The sequence below is a fragment of the Aphelocoma coerulescens genome (assembly GCF_041296385.1).
Source record: "Aphelocoma coerulescens isolate FSJ_1873_10779 chromosome Z unlocalized genomic scaffold, UR_Acoe_1.0 ChrZ, whole genome shotgun sequence".
NCBI classification, from domain to species: Eukaryota; Metazoa; Chordata; class Aves; order Passeriformes; family Corvidae; genus Aphelocoma; species Aphelocoma coerulescens.
In genome coordinates, this window is record NW_027184085.1 from 9,992,480 (window position 1) to 10,007,954 (window position 15,475).

Here is a 15,475-nt window from a genome sequence, read left to right on the forward strand (position 1 = left end):
ACAGTTGTATCACAGAGAGGAATGTTCATCTACGGGAACAACATATTTATCCAGACATTGAGCTGGATGAGCTCTGTGGTGTCTTCTAGCCTTTACCAGGGAGCTCTCTGTAAGGTAGATATGAAGCTCAGAAAGTCGGCTTCTTTTAGGAGGCTGTGTTATGTCCTTCAGTATATATTTATTGTTTTTTAATTCAGTGATGGCTATTATTTGGTAAGCTGTTTTGGTTTTTCCCTTTGAACATGCGTGATTACTTGCTGCTCTTTTTTTGCAAATAGGTATCTTTTTATTATCACCTTCTTTCTTTTGTGTATTCTAAAATGAAGATGATTTACAGCAAGAATAATACAATCAGGAAAAACAGTAGTGTAAAGCAGAGTCCTCTATCTCCTAATGAGATCATTAGACTTTTGCATCCCTTACTGTAGGGAGTCAGCTGTCTGAAAGGCTGATGAATCTGTAAGTGACATGAATTTGAGGATTACTGAGTAACCCACTGAGCTGAATGTGCAGTTTCTGCATAGCAATGATAGCTGAAAACTTTTGCAGTGTTGGATAAAGTGAAGAGTTATGTTGAATAATAATGCAAGTGTCTAGTTGCTAGGGGTGATCTTAAGGGTGTTCTTTTCAGGAAAAAAAAATCTGTTTGGACTGTTCTGTATAATAATAATTACAACGCTGATACAGAGCTGTAACGTCAGCTAGTTTAAATAGCTTGTCCCTATTAAGGCATTTTCATTTTGAGGACAGAAACGTGTAGGTTTCGGGCAAACTAATTAGTGTATGGTTTCAGTGCACTGAAGCACTCTTCTGCATCGTTCACAATGTCTGCTGGGTAAAGTTGTAGGTAAGCATGTGAAAAATTCAGCTATGAGATTCTTTCAAGAAGAAAAGAAGGTAAAAGCAGAAAATACAGAGTGGGCAGGGGGAAAGAAAGAGGAGAATGAAGAAATTTGTGTTAGTGCCACCACCTCAGCAGTTCCAAGCTCTTCATGAATCTTACTTAGAGGCTTCAGCAGCCTCACATACAAACTTGTTCCTGTTTTGTCTTTCAGAACCTCTTTCACCATCTCACAGATGTGCAAGGGAATGGGGTGGTGAAGATCCCTGATGCCAAAGGAGATGATGCATGGAAGGTGTACTTTGATGAGACAGCCCAAGAGATCGTGGATGAATTTGCAATGCGTTATGGCATTGAGTCAATATACCAGGCCATGACGTAAGATGCATTTCTTGTGTTCCTTAGCGCTGATAATTGGTGGAACTAATTGATGTGACTCTTACTATTTAGAAGATGAAGTGTATTGGTAATGGAAAGCTTGGCAGTGACAGCTGCTCCTTATGGGGTTTACTGTGCGAGGGAAGAGACCGCCTGTCCTTGAATCACTGGTGTCCTCGCAGTCTAGAAATTATTGTTTGCCATTTCTGTTTTGAGACTCTCAAATCTCTGTTTGAGAATTCTTCTGTTAAAAAGGTGTTGCTCAAGGTTCCCACTGGAGATTTCTGATGATATGAGAAGGGATGAAGTTTTGTGGAAGTATTTGTCCTATGTGTCTGTTGTGGCAAGTGTTACAGTCCTTTGAAGTGACTGATTTCCCAGGTGCTGCTGAAAGCATTTGAAGAAAGTTTGAGTAATGGTGCCATTGATTTGTCCTCTTCGGAGCTAGGCTAATGCAGTTCTGTATCTTCAAAGAACCTTTTCCTTGTCTGTATACTTTTGCTTGGATTTGGGATTAGTCATTCTTCCTCTTAAAGACTAGTATTGCTATGCTTAGCTCATTTCTTATTTCAAATGTAATATAAAATGTAGCAGACAAAAGTGAACTTTTTCACATTAGAAGCTGAAAGTTTTGGGTTACAGGTCCTAAGATGAGTTATGAGCTGTACTTATGTCACCTTGCAAGCAGCTTTTCTGCCTATTGGTTTAAGCCAAAATAGAAAAGAATTGGTGGATTTCTCTGGAAGTCTAGTCACTGCTTATAGCAGGGCTAACTTGAAAGTTGGACTAGGCTGCTCAGGGGTGTGGAAAATTTCCAAGGATGAAGGTCTACTGCCTCTCTGATTAGATCCCCAGTCCTCATGGCTTCTCTTCTTGAAGCTAAACAAAGCCATTTCATGTGCTTATATTTACCCAGTGCCTAAATGACCAATTGGTACATAAGTGTCATGCAGCAAGCATGGTTTTAAACTTGAAGAGGTTAGATTTAGGATAGATAAAAGGAAGAAATACTTCACTATGAGTGTGGTGAAACAGTGGATGGATAGGCTAGGCTGCCCAGAGAGGTGGTAGATGTCCTATCCCTGGAAGTGTTGAATGGGATGTTGAATGGGATTTTGAGCAACCTGATGTGGTTGAAGGGGTCCCTGATCACTGAAGAGGTTGGACTAGATGACCTTTAAAAGTCCCCTCCAACCCAAACTATTCTATGATTCTATGAGTCCCTTAGGGAGAAAGTTACATTTGGAAAATAGCTCCCCAGTTTAATCTGGGAATTTAGTGAGTATTTCTGCATAAAAATGGCCCATCTCTTCTGCCTCTTGGAATGAACTTTACTTGCCATTTCCCATGATATAAGACCTCTTAAGCTCTATTTTTTTTTTTTTTTAGGTCTAACAGATTTTTTTTAAGAATTTTTTAATCATTTCACAAGCCTGGATGCTCCTAGCATAATTTTGAGATTTCCTGGAGGAGGGTTCCTTGCATTTAATGAGAGAAGGGGAAAATGCAAATCAATGTGCATGCTTCTTGGAGGCTGAATGGGTTAGCCATAAGGAATCACGTAAAAGTGCAGCACAGAAATACTAATGTGTTCTCTCACTGGGCATTAATGCTTTCCAGTTGCTGCTGCCTCATGACCCCTCACAACCTGTGTCTGCCTCAAGCGGCAGCAAATTGTGTAAATTTCCTTGTGTCAGGCTTGGTTCTAGGAATTGGCATCAGGACCCAGGGCATCACTAAGCCATGTACTGCTGGCAACAAATGGTTGAGAAGCTGTTTTATGATCTGGAAATGGCTGCAGTGAAGGGATTTCTCTTTGTTTTGAGCTGTTGTCTAGATGGCATCTTTCTGAAAAAAGCTCTGAGATACTGGAGTTCTATAAAGGGATGAAACGTAACTTCCATCTGTTCATGGTGCCCACCAGCAAAAGGGGTCTATTAAAGGGATAAAGTCAAGTCTGCTGCCACAAAAGAGACCAGAATGACTTATATCACTGTCCTTTTGCAGGCATTTTGCATGTCTCTCCTCTAAATACATGTGCCCAGGCGTGCCAGCTGTGATGAGCACCTTACTTGCCAATATCAATGCTTATTATGCACACACCACTGCCTCCACAAATGTGTCTGCTTCGGACCGCTTTGCAGCCTCCAATTTTGGGGTAGGTTTGTGTGTTTGGTAGTGTTGCAATTGGCATTCTTTAATTTGCCTACAGGGCTTTCACCCTTCAGTAAATAACTTGTTCTGTTAAGGAACATTAAATCTCTGAGGAGTTGGAAGCAGTGGAACTCTTTTACACCAGACAAAGAGCATGGGTTTATTGTCTTGATCATCACACATTTCAGATATCAATCAGTGTAATGCATTGTGATGTTTATTCTTTGTGTTCACATTGCAGTGGAGCACAGATGGTATGGAATGAGCAAACAATACTAACTCTGCATGTTAGTGCTGTTGGTGCTATTGTTTTTTTTCCCTTAAATTCCTTGCTATGTTATGTTATTTCAGTTGGTGACTAATTCATTGAAAATTTTGAAAATGGTGGCCAAATCTGAGCTTTGATTTTATTTAGTTATCCACCTCTGATTTCAGCATTTACCAGATCACTGTGTGATCTGGTAATTTCAGAACTTTGTTTTTAAAAACAGCAACTGCTCTAAGAAAAAAATCACCACCACCACAAAAGAAGTCTGTCCTCCTAATGGTTAAAATGTTTTGCAAATAACTTGTGGTGGAGTTGAGCATGCTGGAAAAGTATTTGGAAAAGCTAATACTTCCCATCAGATTGAGAATTTATAAATAGATTGAGGAGGTGTTCACAATGCCAAATCAGAATTCAGTGGAGAGACCTGACCTCTTCAGTGGAGAGACCTAACCTCAAGAAGTTATGTCACAAGAAGTCTGTAGTACTTGTCACTGATACAGATAAGATCATGGAGCTGTATCATTGCTCTGAATTAGACCCTTTTCTGCTGGAACTTTATTAATCTCTGAATAAGCATTTTCTCTCAAATACAAATTCAGTGTAAATTGCAGATGGAAAATCAAAGAGGTTTCTGTTCTGCCTCTAACTTCAGAGTGATAATGGAGTGTTTTTTCTGACAATTCTGATGTTTCACAGACTTCAGAAATAATTACAGTTTAAAAGTAAATCCAAGAATCAAATGAAAGTACTGTTTGCACAGTGCTGTGTATCCATACTGCTTCCTCCTGCTCTCATGAGATGTAACACTGATTACCTGATACCCTGCTGCTTACTCTGAATATGGATTGGACAGTGGTGATATGTGAACGTTTATTGGTGTTTTCTGCTCAACAGAAAGAACGATTTGTGAAGCTTCTGGACCAGCTTCATAATTCACTTCGGATTGATCTCTCAATGTACAGGGTGAGTGGGAATAAAAAGAATCCTTACAGGTATTCCGGTGGGCATGGGAAACACACCATTTGGATTTCTCTTGCATTTCTAACTTGTTGCACAGTTTGTGTCTTAAGGAATTGTCATGACAAGCTTGTTGCTCAAATGTACCATTTTGTTTTCCTCATGGATAGAACTTAGACCTTGTTTTTTTCTTCCATTATAATTCCTCAAGACTTCTGAAATAATTTGAGGATTGTGAACTGTGCTTATCTCTGATATTTTCCCAGAAGTTTCCAATCCGAGTTGGATTGGATTAAATAATTTGAATTACTCTTATCAGCTACTTCAGGTATTATCTAAAAAGGGAAAACAGAGTTGTTCTATGCTATGACAGAAATATTTTAAAGGACCATGTTGTCACTTACTTTAGGTTTGGCAAACTTGAATCGTGATGTACTGTCAGATTTGAGATCCCCCCTCACTTCAGCAGATTAATTTCAAATGTTGACATTAGTCCAACAGGCTTCATGAACCCTCCACTTTCTTTCTTTGCTGCTCCAGAGTCAACATCGTCTTATCATGTGACCTGGCTGGTTTTTTTCCCTTAAATTCCTTGCTATGTTATGTTATTTCAATTGGTGACTAATTCATTGAAAATTTTGAAAATGGTGGCCAAATCTGAGCTTTGATTTTATTTAGTTATCCACCTCTGATTTCAGCATTTACCTGAAACACAGAAAAACATATGGAAGAGAAAAACACAAGGAGATTAAGAGAAGTGCATTAGGAAGACAAAACAAAAAGGAAAAGGGGCAAGGTGCAAAAGAAGATAAAAGGAATATTGTGGGAAGAGCTATTCTAAAGCTACATTACCAATAAGAGAAGGTCTAAATAGAGTGCTGATCCACTGAGTAGCAGAGAGAAAATTACCAACCCATGGCAATAGGAATCTGTAGCAGTGCTGCCTTTTTTGTTTGCTTGGTATTCAGTAAAAGCTGCTTTTTGGTGGCTAATGCAACTGGATTGTGCACAAAAAAGTAAGATCTTATATAAAGAACCAGGAAAGATTTGTGTAGTTTAAATAATTTAGGTGTAATCTAATTGCCATTATATTTAGAGAAATGGCTGAAGCATTACGGGAGCACTTAGTAATTATTTTAAGACCCCTATAGGGCAAGTTAAATTCTGTAAGAAAAGTTGTTAGTTTGCAGCTTTCCAGACAGGAGATGGCAATTTACATTCATCAGAAGGTTTGTATTTAGGTCTTGACCCATGGAAATCTTCGATTTCGATAAATACCCTAAGTTCCAGAGAGTCCATGTGTGGAGGCCTTAACTCTAAAAGGAGAGTTGTCTCAGAAGGACCATCTACAAATGGCTGCAAAGAACATCAAATTGCCTGCAGTGGGTAGCTGAACTGCAGTAATATTCAGTTACTACTGTCAAGAGACAGCATATTTTTCTGCAAGTCCTCAGTAAAAAGTGAAAACTTTTTCCCCTCCACCCTTTTCACCTTCCTATCTAATAATTTTTGAAAGTGCAGATGTGAAGAGTCTGTCCAAGAGAAGGTTGCCCCTGCTGTTTTGCTTGCAGCAAAACCATTCACATCAGCTTGAATGTAAGGACATGCTGAGGGACATGAATGCTGTTAAAGGACACAGGGTGGAGACAGTGGGAATGTAGGAAAGGGCACAGTACCTGAGGTCAGAAAGGGAAGAGTTTTGTGCAAGAAGCAAAGCTAGCTGCATTCAGCATATGTATTTACATAGGGATCTCACAGGGTTCTGGCTAGTTCCAATACTTTCTCATGGGATCAGTGTTAATTTTTCTTTCTTGGTCTTGTTTGTTTCTCTGGAGAGGTGTTGAATACACCACACCCCTTGGCCTCTCAGAAGAGAAGCCAAAAAACCAAGCACTGAGTGCAGAAAGGAAAGGGCTCACACAACCTCAGGCAAAAGGCCAGGGCTGCCACTGGTGAGGCTGTTCCCAGCCTGCTCTTTCTACAGCCAAGGAGAGATTTCCTGCCACCAAGGGCTGTCAGTCTCCTGGCATCCACAGACTTTACGTTTATTTGTATGAGAAGCTGTTTAATTAAGCAAACAGATAAGTTCCTGCAGCAAAAAGGCCTTATTTATTGAGCATTGTTTTGACTGGTGCAAGCTTCTTGAGCAGGAAATGTTTCCAAGACAGTTTCCTTATTTAGCACATGCTTGAAGCCTTGCATGGATCTGACTGTGCTTTCCAACAGGATTTCCCTTTTCTGTCAACAGAATAACTTCCCAGCCAGCAGCCGTGAACGGCTGCAGGACCTGAAGTCTACAGTGGATTTGCTGACCAGCATCACTTTTTTCAGGATGAAGGTAGGGATATGGGTGGGGATGGGAATGGCATCTCTGCAGTTTTTTCCCCCAGGAGTTGATTTCCTATTTTCAAACCATTGTTTCATGTTTCTGTGCTTTAGACACTTTAGGAAAATGGAAATCATCTGCTGACCATATATAAACATCCACATTTTGTCTTTACCTCTCTGTATTTTGCATTTTGAGGATGTAAATTGCTTTTTCCCTATTGTTCTTGAGTCATAAAGACAGTACAACCCTCTCCCCCCCCGAAAAAGGAAAAAAAAAACAGGAGGAGGAGGAATAAAGGAAATTGTCTCGTTTCAGGAAGGTAATTTGCTTTTTTAATAACTTTAGGAAGGTTTTTCACTATCTTTATCTAGTAAATATTTTAGAGTTTCTCTCGTGGAGGATAAGATACTGAAATGGGATAATATCTCTCAGTAGAGATCCAGCAGAGTTGTTGTGAATGCTAATGTGCTGGTTTCGTAGTTAAGTTTATTGTCCTAGCAGTGTGTAATGAGATTATTTTATATTCCTGATTTTTGGCTTCTAAACTTTTTTAAGAGTTTACAACCTAGCATTATCAGTTAGTACATGTCACTTGAAAATTTTTGTTTTACCAAAAAACAAAGCAAGTGTTCAATTTGAGCTACTTCAGGAAGTGCTTAAAATTTTACTCCTAAGCGCTAGGGTAAATGATGATTTAGAACTTTATTTTAGAGTATTAATTCAGATAGTCTGTCTGTGTTGGAAGTTTGATTTATAGAAATACTCCAAAAAGTTTAGAGGTACTGAAAATACCAAAATTTTTAGGTTATAGTTGTATTTGCAGGTGATTGCCTGTCTGTTTAGTTTAAAGTACCCCTGCAGCATTTTTCTAAAACAACGTAGCAATGAAATAATGAAAACAGCTGCTGTTGCAAGGCATACCAGTTGGCATGTCCCTAAGGATTCTGGTTGCTTTAAAATTTAAGAAAGTTTGTGATGAAAGACGTACTTAATGAAAGTTTTCTGTATTTAAAGGTAGACAAGTGGTCTTCAGCAAGGCTTTCCAGATCAGATGTAAACTGCTCCGCTGGTCTGTTGCACATTCTTCCAATGCTGGGGAAGATTGCCCGCTGGCTTTGTAACAAAGTCCTATAAATTCAGCAGAAATTGTGTGTTTGGTTCAGATTATACACCTATCAAGCCACATGATCTGTCTGTTCTGGGGAATCTTCCTTGGCACATCAGAATCTCTTTTATGTTTCAAGTGGTCCTTTGGGGAGATAAGTGTTGTCACTGCTTTTTTCTGCCTGGGGGGAGTGACTCATTTGTGGTTTCAGGTCACAAGTTGCTGGAAGCAGATCCACCAAGCCCCGAGTGGTTTCCGGAACGGCGATGTGTTCTTTCCCTGTTTGTTTTATGAACCGTGCCTTGTTTGACACTCTTTGTTATACCCTTGCCAGGTCCAAGAGCTGCAGAGTCCACCCCGAGCCAGCCAGGTAGTGAAGGACTGTGTAAAGGCTTGCCTCAACTCCACCTACGAGTACATTTTCAACAACTGTCATGAGCTGTATAGTCGGGAGTACCAGACAGATCCTGTGAGTAGCTGATAAGCAAGCAGAAATCCAATTTTTCTGATTTTCTTAAGATAATAACAAGAATACTAATTGATACAAAAAGCCAGCACAAAGTTGCATGACTTTTTATCTTCTGAGTGCACAAAATTTGTAATCAATTAATGAGCATTAATTAGTAAGGGGAGGATGATAGCTGTTTTACACTAATTACAATGCATTTTGCCAGCCTCAGCAGTTATTCGTGAAGGGAAGGTTTGACATAGCTTTGAGCAAGCAAAAGCCAATTACAGCAAATGTAGGCTGACCAAGGAAACTGTCATTAGCATATGTAAACCTCAAACAGTGAGATTTTACCTTGTTTTCAGGCACCCAGTATCCTGCACTGGGTTTAGGTGGTGCCTCTAGACACAAACTCTTCTCAAATGTGTGAAAGCACCACTGGCCTCTGTAGTAATGCACACTCAGCATGTCAGCGGGGATATAGTCACCAGCCAGGTACCTAAAGAGTAAGTATTTGGAATAGGCTTAGGGCAAATGATGTCTCAGCAGGTCTCCTGGAGCCTGGCCTGGGCTTGGCATGGTAGATGACAGAACAGGGGTTAGTTGGGTTTGAGGCTACCAGCTAGCAACATGGTTTGGCATGTTACCGTGTTTTGCATTAGATCAGACAAGTTGCCAGCAGTCATTAATAATGTTAAGCTCTTTGGAAGAAAGGGTCCACAGGTGACTTGGTCATGTCATCTGCATGGTCATCTGCATCTGCCAGCTTTTTTTTTCCCCTTAAATTTTAATGCTGGTTTTCCAATTGCTTCCTTCCCAGAACAAAACTCAGGACCTTCCTCCCGAGGAACAGGGCCCCAGCATAAGGAACCTTGATTTCTGGCCCAAGCTCATCACTTTGATAGTTTCCATCATAGAAGAGGATAAGAACTCTTATACCCCAGTCCTGAATCAGTAAGAATCCTCTGTGTCATGTATGACTATTGCTAGTCTGTGTGTGCTCTGCTTTATTTGTTAAACTGCTTTCTATCTCTTCTGTCACTTGTTCATTTATAGAAGTACTTATCTTGTCTGTCTGTCTTTCTGTCTTATCTGTCTCTGTCTATATAAATAACTTTTTGATTGGGATGGAAGAGTTTCAAAGGGTTCAGTTACGATGGCGTTCGAGCACAAACCCTGATTATTACAATCCTGAACTCAGGGAGGCACCTGAAACTGGGGTGAGAGTTCTTTTGGTTTTTTCTGATGTTGAGCTGTTCAGGGGTGCACATTAATGCACATAGTGGTGCTGTGGTGTCTTACAATGTGGTTTAGGAATGTGGTGTTCAGCGCAGCACTGGGAGATTGCATTGGGTGGAGTCAGCACAGCATTAGAAAGGACCCTGAAATAGGTCTGCTTAACCAGTGGATACCCCTCCTACAGTCCCACAGGGCAGAGAGGGACAGAGATCCTACAATGTACTACACACAAAGACCTGGATTATGCCCTAATCATCATTGATTTAACATGATTAGCAATCACCTGTCAGCCTAGTAACCCTCTAAAAGGAGAAAGAAAAAAACGGACAAGGAAGAAGAAAAAGGTGCAAGGGCACTGAGATCACATTCGCAGAGTGACTGTGTACACCTCTTCTAGGAAAGACGAATCCAGGTCCTGTCTTTTTGAGTTAAAACCAGTTTTTCAGGTTACTTAATCTATGCCACAGAGTCCAGTCCATGATCTCCAATTTTCACCTAGTACTTTATCTAGGGTGAAGGAAGCATCTATAATGTTGAGCTTTTCAGCTTGTAGTGTAGCTCAGAGCTAAATAAAAAAGAGCCCTTTGCTTTGATGTGTGCCAAAGCCTTTTCTAAATGTCCCCTCAGGTTTCCTCAGGAGCTTGCAGTTGGGAAGATCAGCGCAGAGGTGATGTGGAGTCTTTTTGCCCAGGATATGAAATATGCCATGGAAGGTAAGAGAATGTCTCACTGCTGCCAGCTGACTTTTTGCTGATCTCTTGTTCTCCATCCATTTGGTGAAAATGAGGCTCAAGCTCATGAGTAGCGCCACTGACCGGAGCAGGGATTTCTAGTGGTTTGTTTGTGCACAGCTGCTTTATGGGTCAGAACTGAGACTGAGATCTGCATGAGGCATAGACCTCCATGTCAGGCTGTGTTGCAGGCTGTTTATTGACATCCCAGCTGGTTTGAAATCAGAAGTTCTCTTTGGCCTGATGATATGATGGTTTGGATCAGCAGCCAGCAGCAGCTTTATTTTTCATTGTACTGTGGTAGAAATGGTTGGAGAAGTTGGTGGACTCTGGGTTGTGCCATGGCTCCAGTCCCCTGGATAATACAGCACAGATTGTCTAAGCCATCAGCAGAAAGATGCTGTTAGAACAATTCCTGCTGCAGACATCTTCATTTCGAATTAGTCTTTGCATAATTCCACCTCCTAGTAAGGAAGAAATTTTACTGTTTCTGAAGATGAGTTAGGCATGCAAAAACCTAGCAAACTTCCAGAAAGGAATTCTGCTACTTGCAGTACTGTTCTGATGGTGGGTTTCCGAACTTGATTTTATTTCTGTACATCGATTTTCACAATCTCACCAACTTTTCACAAATTTCAGAGAGCATCTGGCTCCCACTGTCTCTGCAGGGATGGGCTTTATGATCATTCATAAGGTGATACTGTGATAAAACAGAAATGCCTCTGCAGCATGCTAGCTGCTAGCTGCTAACCCAAATCAAGCTACTGCTTCTGGGCACTCAAAAAATTTTGCTCAGTCCACTTGTCCCCACTTTGATCTGAGCTCACTTATAGGAGTGACAGCCAATTAGACTCTTCAGATTGGTAGGAAAAAAATGCTGCCAGCAAGAGAGCTGCCTGCATTTTGTTCTTTGGAAACAGTCTGTGGGGTTGCTCTGTAGGTGAAAAAGATTTACTCCATTTATTTTATTAATCTCTGTCAGTGCAACAGATGTAGAAACTGTGCTGTGGGGGGGACACTCTTTGCCAGTTGTAGGCTTGAATCTGACAGGCTGCAGGGCTGGATGAAATGTTCTCACTTCTGTGTTAGGAACTTTTTATATATGCTTGTACCCCACAGTGCCTTTGTCTCGTGAGGTCAAGCTCATGTAAGAACAGACAGTGGGAAGAAGGACTATGACCTACTATGTTGAGGAGTCTCTTTTATAGTGACTGTCACTGTTTGCTCATGTGTTAGAGATAAGGCAATGGTGATAATTTCATGTTCTCTTTCCCTAGAAGCTGTTTGCTCCTGCAGACCATTTTAGCTCCCCTTTCAATTTTGTCCTTATTTATATAGGAGGGATGGAGCACCTCTCCTGTGAAGAAAAATTGAGAGAATTGGGTTTGTTCAATGTTCAGGGTGATCTAACTAGGACACCTGAAGGGGAGCCTACAAGAACAATGGAGAGGGACTTTTTACAAGAGCTTGTAGTGCCAGGACAAGGAGGAATGCCTTCAAACTGAAAGAGAATAGGTTGAAATTAGCTATTAGGAAAAAGTTCTTCCTGATGAGGGTGGTGAGGCACTGTCACAGGTTGCCCAGAGAAGCTGGTTTTGCCCCATCCTGGCAGTGTTAAAAGCCAGGTGGGATGGGGCTCTGAGCAACCTGGTCTGGTGGAAGGTGTCCCTGCCTATGGCAGGGGGGTTGATGAGATGAACTTTACAGTCTCTTCCAACTGAAGCCAATCTATGGTTCTTTTTACTCTTGTATGCTCACCTTCAGGAGTTTATAATGGAATTTGCACTTCTGCATGTTGAAAGCACCCTAACCTCCTCCTTTGTCTGCAGCCATGAGAATTGGATGTCTCCAGATCTGGTTGCTCACCTCCCTAAGACTTCCTTTCCCTGTTGCATCCAAAATGCAGCTGTAAAAAGGTTACAGATTGCATGACTGTCAAAGGGGACATGAATTTGAATGTTTTTCTGACTTTTTTATTTGCTTTATTTGGTTGCCAGTGCCCAGATTAGCTCGGTCTCCCAGGTTTTATCTGTTGATGTCTCATACCATGACCCCACTGATGACTTGACTCTGGGCTTAGTTTACCTTTTCCTGACATCCTTCTGGTTACTTGTGAGCTTCTTAAGACAAGCATTGGTATCACTCATGAGTTCCTCAGTGCATACCAAATACTTGATGAAAAGACCATCCCTCTTCAAAATATTTATTGGTGACGAATGTTCATACCAATGCAGCTGGTGGACAGGGATTTTGCATTTTGAACAAAAATTTAAAAACTGCATGGTAATTTATTTGTAGTTGTAACTGTACAAGTTCTGCAGGAGAGTTGAACAGTGATAGAGTCTGTGTTAGGATGTGTCTTTTCCAAATATATATTCAAGAAATGCTTAGGGTGCAGAATTCTATTTGAGGCAAGTGTGATTCCTCACTGCTTTGCTCTTCAGAAACTTGTGAAGATAACCTTTAAAACAAGCTCTACAATAATTCAATTACAGGTCTTACTACATATATTTTAAATACAGATGATTGGATTAGCTCACTGCATTTTTTTTTTTAAACTAGGGAAAAAGGGATTAAAGGAAACTGATTAAATGATGTGTAGGATGATAATTAGATTTGCCAGCCTCAGCTCTTGGCTCTGTCATTTCTCAGGTTCAGTTGCTGGTTTTTCTACCAGTTAACCTGCACCAAGAATTTTATATTCCTTTTCCCAGTCTGTGGCATAATCCCTGGGTGCATTTCTTGTCTGCTCCAAGATCTGTGTGCATCAGGAGCTCTCTGCAACAAAAGCTAATCAATTTTTTTGAGAAATGTGCACATGAACACAGACTATAACACTTGCCCCGAACTTTCCTCATGGTGTTTTCCCTTATGTTCTGTTCCTAAGTTCTGGATAACATGAGCTCATTCACCTCACCAAGTGGTAAGTTCATGCTCCTTGGTGGAGCGTAGCTGTGAGTAGACAAAGACTTTCATCTGTTAACCGTAGTTTTAGCACTTTGGATGTCGTGTGTAACACTAGCTTTAATGTTCAGTAGTTTTTGTGCCAGCAATAAACAGATCTGCAAAGAAGACTTGAAAGACCATACTGCTGCTGTAGTAATGGAGAGTATGTGCTCTAAGGAGGCTCTGAATTAGAAAGAGTGCAGACCTGGCTGTATGAAATGGCCCCCTTCCTCCTTCCAGCCTGATGCTTCCACACCGCTCTCTAGTAGGCAGTGTGCAAGAGAGTTGGGAGGCTCACGTGGGAGACGGCTTCTCTGAGCTGGAGAGCAGTGCCTGGCTGCCTGAGTTGTTTTCCTTTTTCCCCCATTGTGCCTCTCCCAGATGGAGTTTAACCCCATGTGCACCATGCAGCCTGTGCAGGACAATGCATAAATCCTAATTTACACCTGAAATATTAAGGGCTTCAGACCCAGAATTCGTGCCAGCCTGTGGATGCTGCAGCAATGTGTCCTTTGGGCACCTTCTGAAGAGTTAGATTGCTAATGTGTAAAATGTTGAGTCATAAAAATGAAATGCCTATTCTCTGTATAAGATATGTTCAGCAACTGGTAGCAGTAGTCATGACAGCGGTGTGTTTGACTGCTGGATCTTATTCCTTTCGCTGTCCTAAGGAGACTCGGTGTCTGAGACAGAGCAGAAGCTCCAGTATCTACCCCAGTTGTTTTCTCTCTCTTCTAAAGCAGTGACTACTCATGGCACCATGCACAGCAGACCCAGCACTTCCCTGTTTGCTGGGTCTTTGAGAAGAGTCCCTTGTTCCCCATCAGCCCAAGAGTAAAATAGATCAGATACATGTCCCAGACTTGGCTAGAAGGCTCATGTTACCTTGGAGTCACTGTAGGGCAGAGGATGATTTTCCAAGCCACACAGTTGGCTCCACCCCAGGACACTGCCTAGTGCTCGAGCAGCTGGATGGCCTCTCTGTTAGCACACTAACTGTAGTTAGTAGTTTTCTTACTGTCCTTTCTGAAACCTCTGTCACCCAGAAAGCACAAACCACCCCAAGCTAAGAGGCTTCTGCTCTTCCTTTGCTAGGAACACCTTAAAAGACAGTAATAGAAAACCAACGTCATCCTTGACAGCAACGTTTCATCTTAGTTTGGACACATCAGTATTAGGAGAGCTGCAAATTGGAAACACCTCTGATTGGAAGAGAGACTGAGTAGACTTGGCAGGCAGGATTGAAATAAATCATTCTGCCACTTTCTCACTTCTAATAAGGAGAAGGGGATCAGAGGCACACACAGATGCCAGCTATCTAAAGTGTTGATGCTTCAACAGCCTTGGTACCTATTAGAGTTTCTTTACAGAAACTTGGCATTGTTTGCTAGAAATTAACCCATGAAAAGTAGCTTTACAATCAAGAAAAAAAATCTGTGATTAAAGAGTGTCTGCCTGAAAAGTGGAACTGGACATAACACTAGAAAGTGTGCTGCTAGGGAGCAGTTCCCTATTAATGCATTAATAATATGGCCTTGGTGACTCTAAAAGCTTTTCTCCATAGGAGGCTGTTTGCAGCTGAAATCTGCTAAGGAAGTGTGGGAGACTTAGAGAACTCTGTGGTCTTTTCAGGATAAAACACAGCAGTTGCTGTACAAATCTGTGTGCTGTTCTGCAGCTGCTGCTGCTGCTAAGCTCTTTAAAAGCCGGCAGGTTATAAAGCAGAACAGAAATGTTCTAAGACTGATGGCTGCCAGGATCTTCACTTTACTTTTTCTAAAATGGGTTTTCAATGTATGCCTCTGACTGATGTGTTTCCATGTCACCTTCAGGTGGTCTTAAATATTTCCACTTACAAAGGAAGCAACTGATCAAAACTGTGCAGGGTCCATTGAACGGGGAAAGGCAGATGATGCAAACTGGGGATGAGGGGGGTTTGGGGTTTTGTTGGCTTTCTTGGTTTTCCAGAATGTTTGAGCTGTTCATTCTTGTCTTTTCTCTGTCACAAGCCCCTCCTTTCTTTCGAATACGTAAAGTCCTCTTTTATGGTGGTAAGACCACTCCTTCTTTCTTTTAGTT

General features: G+C 41.2%; 1 protein-coding gene across 6 annotated transcripts in view; it reads left to right on the plus strand.

Moving 5' to 3' along the window:
* UNC13B (unc-13 homolog B) overlaps positions 1-15,475 on the plus strand; it is a 206,156-nt gene that overhangs the window by 147,046 nt on the left and 43,635 nt on the right. For all 6 annotated transcript variants that reach the window (XM_069001087.1, XM_069001089.1, XM_069001090.1 and 3 more), the window contains 7 exons: positions 1,056-1,219; positions 3,227-3,377; positions 4,536-4,604; positions 6,847-6,936; positions 8,367-8,501; positions 9,301-9,434; positions 10,347-10,432. In XM_069001087.1, coding sequence (XP_068857188.1) covers positions 1,056-1,219; positions 3,227-3,377; positions 4,536-4,604; positions 6,847-6,936; positions 8,367-8,501; positions 9,301-9,434; positions 10,347-10,432 — 829 coding nt within the window. The remainder of the gene's footprint in view (positions 1-1,055; positions 1,220-3,226; positions 3,378-4,535; positions 4,605-6,846; positions 6,937-8,366; positions 8,502-9,300; positions 9,435-10,346; positions 10,433-15,475) is intronic.